This window comes from Typopeltis vanoorti, chromosome 1, assembly GCF_054136105.1.
Source record: "Typopeltis vanoorti isolate ZY-2024b chromosome 1, IOZ_Tvanoo_1.0, whole genome shotgun sequence".
NCBI lineage: Eukaryota > Metazoa > Arthropoda > Arachnida > Uropygi > Thelyphonidae > Typopeltis > Typopeltis vanoorti.
Genome location: NC_143549.1, coordinates 110,419,806 through 110,433,463, shown reverse-complemented (window position 1 = coordinate 110,433,463; position 13,658 = coordinate 110,419,806). Strand labels below are relative to the sequence as shown.

The 13,658-nt window shown below is 37.2% G+C and overlaps 1 protein-coding gene across 1 annotated transcript in view; it reads left to right on the top strand.

The window, feature by feature from the left end:
• Positions 1 to 13,658, top strand: part of LOC150110310 (uncharacterized) — a 34,177-nt gene that overhangs the window by 8,528 nt on the left and 11,991 nt on the right. The window contains exon 2 of the mRNA XM_090392791.1: positions 11,125 to 12,130. Coding sequence (XP_090248917.1) covers positions 11,141 to 12,130 — 990 coding nt within the window. The 5' untranslated portion in view covers positions 11,125 to 11,140. The remainder of the gene's footprint in view (positions 1 to 11,124; positions 12,131 to 13,658) is intronic.

Below are 13,658 nucleotides of genomic sequence, written 5' to 3'. Positions count from 1 at the left end.
ATATTAAGAGGTATTCTTTTTTATAATCCTCAGTCCAGAATGATAGAAGACGTTCCATCTCTATTATTAAATGGCTTCTATTTCGGGTGATCTGCATGCTTAAAGAAGCATTAGCAACTTGTTCTTTGTATTCTTTACTCTTAGTTAATATAGTCCGAGTTGTAGACTAGCTGGATCCCAGGTCTAGAACAGTTGTATTACTAGTGCCACTTTCATGTCTCTTAATGATTTCCAGCTTTTCCTCTTACTGCTGATTGGTGACAAAAAATTTCGCATAACGTTAAAAAAATCGCGTCGACTGATCAATCACTTGCTTAAAGTGGAAAATAGTATCATTTCATTCAGTCGTGCCTGATTATCGTGCATATCAAATTCACGTTAAGCAAGGTTTTGCTGTATCACCGATTGTTTACTTGAGACGGCCCAATTTGTCGAACAGGTAGACCTACAACATGGCATCCTATCATGTCTCTTTCAAACTCCATCAGTTCCCTTCTCATTGCCATTTCACCTGGACACTGACTTGGGAACATCATATTTCTCCAATTTATACTGGCTACAAACATGTGATTCATTATATCACACAATGCACCTTGCCCATGTGGATGTCCATTGACGTCTTTCCAAGCTGTGTATATTCATTTCAGATTCAGAAGTTGGCATTTTTCAAATTTGAGAGCTTGAAAGAATGCCAAACATTTGAGGATTACCTGAAGAACACACACACTGTCAAGCAGAGATAAAGGAGTTAACATTCCTCTTTATAAAGCTTTAATATGACCACATCTAAATTATTGTCCTCAAGTCTGGTCACCTGGGTTTCTTGGGGGGATGAGGAAGTGATGGAGAGGATCCAGAAGTGAATGACTAAGATGCGAGTGGTCTGTGGAATGCTCCCTATGAGTATAGATTGAGGATTTGTGGATTGCAAAGTTGGTTGATAGGCAAAAATAAAAGGGGATATGATAGAAACATATATATATATATATATATATATATATATATATATATATATATATATATTAAAATCAAATTATTTAAAGAATTTTATAGAACTGATGCAGGGGAAATGTTTCAGCACTTGGATGGTGGGAAAGCAAAACAAGGAGTTATTCCTGAAAGATGGGTAAGAGTGTGTGTGGTTTGCATAGATTTTTTGTTTGGAGAGTGGTGAATAAATATAGTGGGTTGCCTGAGTCAGTTGAGTGCTTTGTCAGTTAATGGTTTCAAGGAGAGATATGATAGATATTGTGTTGATAGTTTGGGTCTTCCATGATGAGTCTTGGAACTCCATGGGGGTGCCTGTGCTATAATAAATCCAATTGAATTCCCTCACCTCAGCTTTCATTACCTCATAGCACAATAATGATGATGCCAAGTGAAAACATTTCACTTTTATTCTACAGCCAATATTTGTGATCATATTACAAAAGTCCATTTTGGAACGAGTGCCTTCATCCTTTTCTCTATTCAGAATTCCTGTCCAACATCCAAGACAATGATTTTTCATGGAGTGACAAGGCAGTCTGAGGGTGGGGGGAGAAGAGATCATAAGTTGCTTGAGACAAATTCCAGTTTTATCCTCAACCTATACTTTAGCCCACAACTGTTACAAAACAATCATTAATTACAAAATCATTACAAAATAATCATTAGAAAATTCACCTGTGTAGTGTGCAAATTTTTTACATTTAGTGGTGCTGGAAGTTGTATCTCTCTCACACATCAAGATGGCATTATTGCATCTGGGTGAAGTAACTTTGTCACCTAAAGATAAAGCCGACATTCTGGCATTCATTCTTGTGAACTTTCGCTTAGATGAGCGAAACAAAATGCCTCCAACTGTACCTGGAACATTACCCTACATTCCTCTTGTGTCCTTTCACCAGAGCAACATCGATGGAATCTTAAACAACATGGATACCAGAAGCCTTTTGGTATCCATGGCATTCGTGATATCTCACAATTGGCGAGATATACCACCAATGGTATTTAAGAGACGTGTTCTTGAGTAACACCTCTTGTTTATCATTTGTGCACTGTTATACTCCATTGGCATCCACCCCATAGCATAGAAGTAAGTCCATATTTAGCTGATGCCTTGAAAATGAGGTTCTGCCATCAAATTATCGACATATCGCTTTCACCTTGGTGCTCTCTACTGCAATGGAGAACTATCAACTAATCAGTGATTGCTAATTCTACTAGTCAGGATTTGAGAATCACAATAGATCTCGCTTAATCACCCACCTATTAATATGTTCCATGGAAGAGTTTGGTGACACCTGTGCCATAGCACTTAGAATTTCAAAGGCATTTAATAGGATTTGCCATCTCTTGTCTTCTGTCTTTTACCTTTTCTAACTAGGTCACCAGTGTTCTCTAGGTTGTTCCATTTGTAATGGTGGAGGGTGTTCCTCTCTTCAGATTTTCCTTCTAATGCAAGATGTATGAACCCATCCTCTTTACATACACAATTCTCTCGCTAATCTCCAACCCTATCCATAGTTTTGCTGATGGTAGTGATCTTTATCCTCTCATACATGCTCAGCCAGCTGAAGTTTCAACCTTTTCTGTAAGCATTTCTTTAAACACTGATCTCTATACCATTCTTCAATAGGCTGATGGTGACCTAATGATCCTAAGTGCTTCCAAAAACACAACTGTCTTTTTTTCCACATAAAAAGTTTTTCCTCCTCCCCCACTATTGCTCAGTTCATCAGTCAAGAATAGACATCTCTTCTTAGACTATTATTCCTAGCTTTTTCTGGTGCACACAAATAACTTCTCAAGCATTCTTGACTTTCAAAAATATTTGGCATTTTTTTCATCAGTGCCATTCTGTACACATCCCAAATCTGACAAACCTTAGAATACTGCTCTCACATTTGTAGTGATGCATTGAAATTTTCAAAAAATTCTTCATGCAGTTCAAAAGAGAGCAGTTGTGCTAATTGTGATGATCCTCTGCTCTCTTCATACACTTCCTTGGTCAGACAGTTTTAGCATTATATTTGTTCTAGAGATATTTCTAGGTGGTATTCAGTACAACTATCATTAACAGCATCTAACATCCATTCAAAATTTAATTCCTAACTCATCAACCCACTTCTCCCATTCATCTTTAGAACCCTCTCCTGAACAGACATTAGACATACTGTATTTTTTGAATAACAGCTTCACACATGTATGAGACAACTAAATATAATTTATTACTCCTATATATTTTGCTCAATGTGTCATATGCTTCTTTCATTCAGGAAGAAGACAGAAAACTAGTAACAACATTAAATTCTGAATACAAGAACGAGTTATACAGCAAGTTAGTTGCAGCGGTCCAGTATGAGGAAACACTATTAGAGTTTAGAGATGTGAGAATAGATATATAATTCATTAATTTAAAATAAACGATTAATAGCAGTCACTTTTCAAAACAAAGAAATGGACATACAGTCTGTCCAATTAAGATTAGGACAATTGTATAGGACTTTACACAATTAAAAAAACAATAGATGATGAAATTTAAACCTACTGCAGTGTAGCATCTTAGTAGACTTTCACTGAACTCTGTGTCTAGTGTCAATAACATGAGAAGCAAAGCCTGAACCTTGGGAATCAAAATATCTTATATAATCTTGATGTTCTTCAATTCTAACAGTAGCAGAATAGCCAGTCTGTCCAAAGTGGCAAAGATAACAAGACCAGTGTATTTGATAAACATTTGGCAAGGATAATGGTGATAATGTATCTTTGATAGGTGGTACAATTTCTGGGCTGGTTTAAAGGTGATGTACGAATATATCTGTAAAGGATCCTTGTTATTTGTTCAGTTGTTTCTTTAAGGTAAGGTATGCTGATCTTTTAATCACTTTATAATCTGAACAAATAGCAAGGACCCTTTGCAGGTATAAATTGTATGCCACCTTCAAACCATCCCAGAAGTTGTCATCTTTCTTACCATCTATCAAAGATATATTATTACCTTTATTTTTGGCTGATGTGTATCAATTATGCTGTTCTTGTCATCTTTGCTACTTTAGACAGACTGTCCATTCTGCTACTGTTAGAATCGAAGAACATCAAGATTATATAAGATTTCTAGATTCTCAAGGTTCAGACCTTGCTTTTCATGCTATCGACACTAGACACAGAGTTCAGTGGAACCAAGATGCTACACTACTGTACATTCAAATTTCATCTATTTTTTTGAATCGTGTGAAGCCCTATGCCACCACATAATGTTAATCTGACATACTGTAGACCTATTTCTAAGTTTTGTGAAGTGATTGCTGTTAATTGTTTATAATTTTTTATATTTTTATTTATTATTATTTTAAAATTAATTATACATCTATTCCCACTTCTCTGAACTCTTAATAGTGTTTCCTCCTACTGGACAGCTGCAACCAAGACACGTGATATTATATGAATACTGTATGACTTGTTTTCTTGTATTCAAAATTTAAATATTGTTTCCAGTTTTTCTTTCTCTTTCCTGAAAGAAGCTTATGACATATTGAGCAATATATATAGGGTAATAAATTATATTTAGTTTTCTCTTACATGTGCAAAGATTCAAAAATTATAGAACAGCATTTCCTGAAGTCTGCAACTTTCAGCACTTCGAAAGAATAACAACAGATTACTTTTCTCTTGACTCCTATCCAATATAGTATTGATTTGCTATAGGTTTTGCAGCCTTTTTTTGTGTAGGAGTGATATTTGAAAAAAGTGTGTGTGTATATATATACACACAGTAAAACCCCTTTTTTACACTTTTCAGGGGACTGAATGGAAAAAAGTGTAAATAGCAGGAAATGTAAAAAAACATTTAAAAAAAAGGCAGAAGATGACTTACTGCTAGTATGTGAGTCTACATACTAGATTACAAAATTTAATAACTGAAAATAAATTAATTTACAATTACTTACATTTATCTATTTAAAAAATCTTTAGTTGCTGATTGTTTTTGCTTTTAGTTTTTTTTGACATAGCACCAAATTACTTTACATTGAGTTAAATGCTTTACTTGTTTTTTACTATCGTGCTCAAAGTGGACACGGAGAGTCCAAGATCTTTGCTAATTGCACGTGTTCCAGCATGCTAATCTACACGTCGCAGAATTGCCATCTTTTCTTTTACCGAAATACATTTTCTGTTTTTTTTTCCTCCATTACTAACATTACTAACATGGATCATCCACCACTGTAACTTGAAAGCAACTATCACACGCTAAATTACGTAGCAGAAATTCTGCAATATCAATTCGTACTGTGATTGAAAAATCAAGGTATCGCTCATCACTACATTACTGCTGGAAGCATGCAAGTCACCGTGATGGCGGAAACGAACCTACAGCTGAAAGCAACGCCATCTGGGGAAAGAAATGCGCAGATTTCAGCAGAAATCGATTCGAAAATCAGTATTGCCACCCGAGAAAAAAAATGCAAATCAAGGGAAATAACATCCACATCAAGTTGTTAATGGCAGGAAAACAATATATCATAAGAATAGGCCTTAAGACGGGAATAAACTGAAAATGATGTAAATGGGAGGAAAACGTAAAAATGGGGTTTTACTGTATACACACACACACGGACAAAGAAATTAGCGCACCAAGAAGGAAGCATAGGATTCAACTGAAATTTTATTGGTGTAATGATACAGGTGAGTGATGAACATGATGGCAAAAACAGAGCTGAAGGACAATTACAAAGGGATCTGTGGTATGCAATCCGGTCATCATCAATAACGTGTTGCACCGCCTTGTGCGGCGTTACATGCTGCAAATACGGTCCGGCATGGTGGCAAACAGACGCTTGATGTTGTCCTGCAGCAGACTGGCCCACACGTGTTGGACGTTGTACTCCAAATCCCGGATATTGCGGCACAGTGGGAGCTGGCATTTCAGCTGCTCCCAAACATGCCTGATAGAGGACAAGTCCTGGGAGCGGACAGGCCATGGAAGTGTCTGTACACAACGTAGTCAGGTTTGGGCAACCCGAGCTGTGTGCGGACCGGCATTATCCTGCTGGTATAGTGCTCCTGGTATCCCAGCCAGGAATGAGTGAATGTAGGGGCTTTAGGATGTCATCCACATACCGCTGCCCCATCAATGCGCCACTACAAGGGGTGATCAGCTATCATAGGCTATGGCTCCCCAGACCATAATGCCTGCAGTGCGGGAGGTGTGGCACCCAATAGCGAGGTCGGGATTGTGTCCTTGACCAGGGGTCCTCTACACCTGGACACGATGATCACCTGTCCCCAAGATGAAGCAGCACTCATTGATGAAGACCACATGTCGCCAGTCTGTGGCGTTCCATGTCGCTCTTGGTCCCACTACAAACGGAATCAGCGATGTTGCGGTGTTAATGGGTGCACATGTAAGGGGTACTGGGATCATAGATTTGCCTCTGCGCATCGGGAAATGGTTCGTGGGCACACAGGAGCCCCTACATCTGCCTGTATAGTGGACCGGGTTACCGTGGGATCCCTCCGTGCTTGCTGCACAATCCGTCAATCCTCTCTAGTGTTGGTCCTACTGATCAGACCAGTGCCGCTCTGTTGTGTGGCAGTGCTGGAACGTGTCCACAGCTCCCAACACTGTCGGATGATATGGTCAGAACGGTTCATGTGCATGCCTATATGGCGTGCCAACTACCCTCCGGTTTTCAGACCAATGATCATGCCTATGTCAAAGTCCGTAAGTTGCTTAAATCGACATATCTGGCATCTACCTGGCATTATTGTCACTCTGTACTCTAGCTTGCATCAGCCGGCTTTATAAGGCTGCCGGTTCATGCTTGCAGCACCACTGCAGGGTGTGTGGGCATGCACAATCGTACCAAACTTGGATCATTTGCATACCATCCTGCACTCTAGCTATTTGCTTAGTTTCACCATTGTACCATGTTTTCTTCCAGGTGCGCTAATTTCTTTGTCCGTTTGTGTGTATACCTAGTCTATCCATAAATACTGTTACAGTTGAACAGCATAAACTTTACTCTATCAGTAAGTGATTTACAGCTTTCAGCACATGACAGACTACATGTACAACGTGCATATAGTAGCATTCAATGTTCAAAATGTCCCCCCTTTTGCCTTCGCACATGCCCAAAGTCTGTGAGGCCATATATCAATGGTGGCATGCATAACATCTAACAAAAAGTTTGCCACTCTTTGTTCAAAATCCACCTTCAGGCTGTTGTCATTTCTTGCAGGTTAATCTTTCAAGCTCCAACCACAATTTTAAGTTCAATGGATTCAGATCAGGACTTCCAGACAGACATTTGCTTCCCACTGTTGTGTGGTCCTTGCCTTGTGTGTGTGTGTGGTGACCTGGGTCCTGTTGGAAGGTTCACTGCCTGTCATGAAATAGGGTTATTCAGGAGTCATACCGCAGGTTCCAGCACAGTGTCTTGATACACTTTGGTGGAAGCTTTGATCTCTTTCCTGCAGAAATGCAGCTTGGATACCACCCCCCCTCCCCACACACACACCAAACATCACTGACATGGGGTGATGACCTCTCCAAATCCTAGTTGCTGTGTGACCATCCAGGGCATATATCCGATTGTTTGTGCAATTAAGCAACCCTTCAATGGTCAAAAAATCTTCTCATCTGTGTAGAGGATATCTCTGTGTTTGTTGTTCGCATACTGCCGGAGGAGTGCTTTTTGATTTTATTACCTCAGCTGCATAAGCTATGGTGTTAGGAAGTGTCCAGTAGAAAGATGATAGGTTCTCACCTCCAGGTTATCAGTTAGTGCCCATGACATCATTCTTTGCAAAACGTTCATCTCTCACGACATCACTTTCTGTGTTCTCACAGGATTAAGACTTATATCAAGATGCAACAGGATATAAGACTTATATCAAGATGCAACAGGATATAAGACTTATAACAAAATGCAACAGCTCGGGAGGGCTTCACAGCCCTCCCGAGCTGTTGCATCCTAATGCAGCATGGTTCACTTGCTCTTTGGCACTGAGATACATCTCTTGTATTGTTATAATGCTGAATAGTCCAATACACAGGCATCCTACTGATCCCGAGTGTTTTTAGCATGTTGAAAATAAATGGCTGCATTCCAACCCTGTTTTCAGATACAGCTAGAGACTCTCGACTGATAATCATGTTAATATTGGCTGTGCACAGTGCCACTAACAGAACCCGGCTCACACAATTCTGTGGGAGTGTGCTGAAGTTGTGAATATTTATGGCAAGACTGTGTAATAATAAAATAGAGGTAGGCACTTGATCCCTGGAATGCTTCTGGCAGTAGAGAAGTCTGAACCATTCTGCATCCTAATGCAGCATTGGTTCACCTGTTCTTTATCAGTGAGATAAGTCTCCTGTATCGTTTTAATGCTGAATAGTCCAGTACCCAGACATCCTACTGATCCCAAGTTTTTTAGCATGAATGACAGTGAATGATGAGACCAAATGCTGGCTACCTATTTACAGAGGCTATAGGATGATAAGATGATAATTTGCTGAGCAGACTTCTGTGTCATATCTTTTCACATTGACTTGCCGTAGCATAATTCTAATCTAAAATCTATATAACAGAGGGTACATGCTTTGAGTATATATGCACCTTGAAAACTAACAACGACCATTTCTGCAATACTGTCATGAATAATTATCAAAAAAAAAAAAAAAAAAAGCTGTTCACTAACAGATCTAGAATTCTAAACTATTAGCAAAATTGCACAAAATGATTGAAAAAGTATATTAACATACTTGTTTAGTAATACTATTGGACCTGCTTTGTATTTTTTTCTTTCCTTGCATGATGTATCCAGCTGTGGATTACAGCATATTTTAATAGCATGGCCACTGATATTTCTACATCTGAATGATGCATCTTGAGTAGTTTGTTAATATGATTATTCAGTACACATTAATTTTGTTATGGTACATGACATTAGAACAGCAAACTGTTTATAGAAATTATGCTAAGAATTAGTGAGAAAAGGAATAACAGCTGCTATGTCCTGTGGCATATGGATGTTATGCTGCCATCGTGGATAACTGTGCAGTATTTGAGTTCTTTTAAAGAAAGGCTTGATGGACATTGCAGGTCTAGACTGTATCTTCTCTTATAACAGTCTTTTTTTGGGTGACTTAGTGTGGATGCAAATACCATCTCCACAGAGCTACATAGCCACCTAAGTTTAACATTGTTTATAACTTTCTGTATGCAGAAACAAAGGGTGCTTTCATCAACTCAGACCAAAAATTTAAATAAATTATTAGAAACAGTTGCTGTAGATAGATTGGATTTTGCTGACCAGATATTTCACTTTTGAATGCATTCTTTGGTGACCAGGGGGTGGGTGGGTGTGTGTGTGTGTGTGAGTGAGTGAGTGAGTGAGTGAGTGAATATTTTTTACCTTGGGAATAATGTATATTAGGGTTACCAAGTAATTTTATAAACTTGGTTATTTTACTCCTAATCCCAAGTAAGCAAACAGTTAAGCTTGCACCTGAAACGTAGTTCAAGTCTAAAGGTGGTGCAACACCAGGGCAACTCATTATAAAGGTGGGTAAAGCTCTGATCACTATTCTTAGTATTTTCCATAATGTAAAGCACATCTCATTAAGAGATGTATACTGCAATACATTATGGGTGGGGTCACTACCCAGACCAGTTTCAACCTTTTTTGAGGTCTCCTCAGTGAGTAGCTAGACCCTAAATACCAAGGTTTTAGTAATAAAACCTTGTTTTAGTTTTTTTAACTACATTTCAGGCACAAACTTAACTGTTTACTTGGGATTAGGAGTAAAATAACCAAGTTTATAAAATTACTTGGTAACCCTAATATACATTATTCCCAAGGTAAAAAAACTTATTTACATCTATATCTCCTCCAGAGATTATTCAAAATAAAAACACCTTGTAGCAACTTGTATAGGTAAAGTTGATAAGGCTCTGTATTACTAAAACCTTGGTATTTAGGGTCTAGCTACTCACTGAGGAGAAACAAGAAAGACCTCAAGAAAGGTTGAAACCGGTCTGGGTAGTGACCCCACCCATAATGTATTGCAGTATACATCTCTTGGTGAGATGTGCTTTACATTATGGAAAATACTAAGAATAGTGATCAGAGCTTTACCCAACTTTACAATGAGTTGCTCTGGTGTTGCACCACCTTTAGACTTGAACTACTTTTCAGATGCAAACTTAACTGTTTGCTTACTTTGGATTAGGAGTAAAATAACCAAGTTTATAAAATTACTTGGTAACCCTATATATATATATATATATATATATATATATATATATTAAATGCAGTGAGGGGAGGTCAAAGGGTACATGTCTAGGATATTAGTGTTACATTTTATACAAGAATGATAAAACAAATTAATCTGAAATTAGAGTTGAAAATAAAGTAATAATGATGCCAAATTTATTTATTTTCATTTTTTTAAGAGACACCAAGTTGAGTATGTGAAATGTAAATCCAGTCCTGTTTATAACCAGTTGAATTGCTTTTCCACCATAAATATGCAGTGTTTTTTTTTTTAAGCTGATAACAATTTCTTTTTTCTGAATACAGCATATTAGGTAATTAGTGTGTTATAATTGTTCAAAATAAACAGATATGAAGCCTATAAAAAAAAAAGAAGATTTTAAAGTGCTCAAAAAAGAGAATTGATGAATAACCAGACTTACACACCACTTTGATCATTTGGATTTGATTATATTTAAAAGTAGTAGATAAATGCCTGCCTGGTTGGTCACAGTTAGTTTACGTGCTTTTCAACTAACAAGCAATAGGTTTGAAAATTGCTGTGTGCATGATTATCTTTAGGTGGGGAATGAATTTCATCACTCACTGAGACTGACATCACCTTGCTTATTAGAGACCGGATATATTGGTGTCCATAGCAAGATTTCCAGACTCTCTAAAAATATTAAAAAATAAAATGAATAAAAATAGGAAAAAAAAAAAATCCTTTCCCCACCCATGATACTATACTATAGATTTTTTAAAAGCTTTCATGGGTGGTAGTCTCACACACAAAATATCAGAAGTAATTTTGAAAGTTTAATAATACATTATTAATTATACTAAAAATTGAAGAGAATGAATTTTATTTTATTTTTCCAGATTGTACAATCAAAGCATGAGAGAACTGAGGAGTTCTAAACCCTCCAGGAGTCATATTTTTGATTCTAAACAAAGTGATATTTCTTCACTGTCCATTCTTCAAAAGACAGCAGCTATAATGTGTTTAGAGCAGAAAGTTTTGCGCAAGAAAAACCTAACTCCCACTGATTTGGAGTGTAGCAAAGATAATAAGCGAGAAACTGCCGAACAAAAATGTTTACGACGAAGTATGAAGAAGAGTAAAAAAAGAAATTTTCTTTCAGCTCAGTTAAGCGAAACTTTAGCAAAACAAAAATTTACAATAACTAAAAAAAAGATAAGTCCTTTATCTGATCAAGAAAATATGTTTAGGTGCCATACAGCTGAAACTGACAAACAAAGCAATGACTCTAAATTAGCGGAAAGTGAACCTAGTTTGTCCTCTGTACATAATTTTCATCGTTGTTTGAGAACAAGATTGCCAAGGAATCAGAAAGTCATTTCAAAAAATCAAGATAATCATGGTGAAACAAATTGTGATCATCAGCTGAAATTTTCTACTCCAATAAAAAATCATTCTGCTGCTGTTTCAAAGCATAAGAGTTCAACTCCATCTGCATCTCCAGATAGGTATAAACATTCTTCTAAAGAAGGAATTTTTATTGATAATGACATTAAACTCTTTCATTCCCCAAAAAAGTTATCTCCCATTAAAGACAGTCTGAAAGAAGCTACAAAATCTGATGATGAGAATAATGAATATAATTATTACAACTTTGAATATGGCACCAGTCCTGAATATTCACTTCTATTTGATAATTTACAGACAAAAAATGCTTCCCACTTTGAAACTGGTTTGTCCCACAGTGTGACTCTTGTCAGTAAAACCTACAGTAGACCGAGCAAATCATCTGAGAAAAGGAAATCATTTCCAGTTATGAAGAAACTACGCTTATCACATTACACAAATGCCACAGTTGATAGTGGCAGGAATCAGGAGCATACAAGGAAGACATGGAAAAGATTGGTAAGTTATGCCGGTTACATTAATGATTTCTACTTTTGCTGTATTAATACTTTTTCCATTGGGCCTGTTAAATTTAACACAAGATGTGTCCAACTTTCAGTCCCACTGCAGATACACCAAACTTGCATCTCCTCTTACACATTAATTCTATCTGTTACTGTCTTCTGGAACAGCCTTTCTCATTAAAGTGTTCCCCAACAACTATGAAACCGCTAACTCTTCAAGAAAAATGTTAGTAGGTTCTTCTTTCCCCTTCTCTACATGAATCACGATGGAGGGACTTCCTAGTGATAGTACTGGTTCTTTTTGTTTTTTAATCTTCCATCATCACTGGGATCTAACTCCTTCCCATCATGTTTGGCATGCAATGCAACCCTTGGTCATCTGGAAAGAGGGATCTGGTGGTTCTTGCACTGCTTTGACCTCTGCACATTCCTGGATGCTGACAATTTCAAGTTCTTTCCTAATATCCTCGTTTTTAATATGATATTGCCATTGATGTCATCTGTTCATGCTCCTAATCTTTCTGTGGGCTCTAATCTTTGGTCAAGTGTTTTACTTCTGACCCAGCTCTCAGATCCATAAGTTAAAATTGAACACTGTCTTGTATATAGCTATTTAGTGGTTTGACTAATTTCTCTCTTATTCCATATAAATTTATATCTTCACTAAAAAGCGTGCCTAAGTTGCTGAAATGTTTTACCTGTTCTGTAGGTTCTCCATTCACAATGCAGTTGATATTTTCAATGTTTCTGGCTATTTTCATTGTCCTTGTCTTGTTATTGCTGACCTTCAGTTGTTCAATTTAGTCAGGGGAATCTTGCAGACTTGTAGCGGATTTATTTAGAAGTATAACATTGTCAACATAAAGCAAAGAGCTGACATTAACATCTCCAATCTTAATCCTTCATAATGTGATCCATATAGATAATGAATAAGAATGGATAATGTACATCCTTGTCTGACATCAGATTTAACATTAACCCATCTTCCTGTACTTTCTTTAATTCTAACTGCTGACTTACAACTCAAATAAAGACTAAGTATTGCTTGATATAATGCCCCATTGACACGATATAACTGTAGCATTTGGAATAGCTTCTCTCTTGGTACCTTGTCATATGCCTTTTCCAAAACTTAATTACAGATCCTTGTTATATCCCCATGATTTCTCAATTATTTGTCGTAATGTGAAAATCTGATCCTGACAGCCTCTATTTAGCCTGAATCCAGCTTGTTCTTCACCAAGCTTTTCTTCCACAATCCTTCTCAACCGTTTCTCAAGTATATTTGTATAAATCTTACCAGGAACACTCAGTAGAGAAATACCTTTTGTAATTCTCGCATTCAGTTTTATTTCCCCTTTTTATATATGGGTACTATGAGAGCTCTACTCCAATCATCTGGAATTTGTCCGTCTGTCCAGGCCTTCTGAACTATGCAGTGCAGCCACTGTAAGACTTTTATACCTCCATACTTGAGCATTTCTGGTTGAATATCATCTACTCCTGCTGTCTTTGATGGCTTT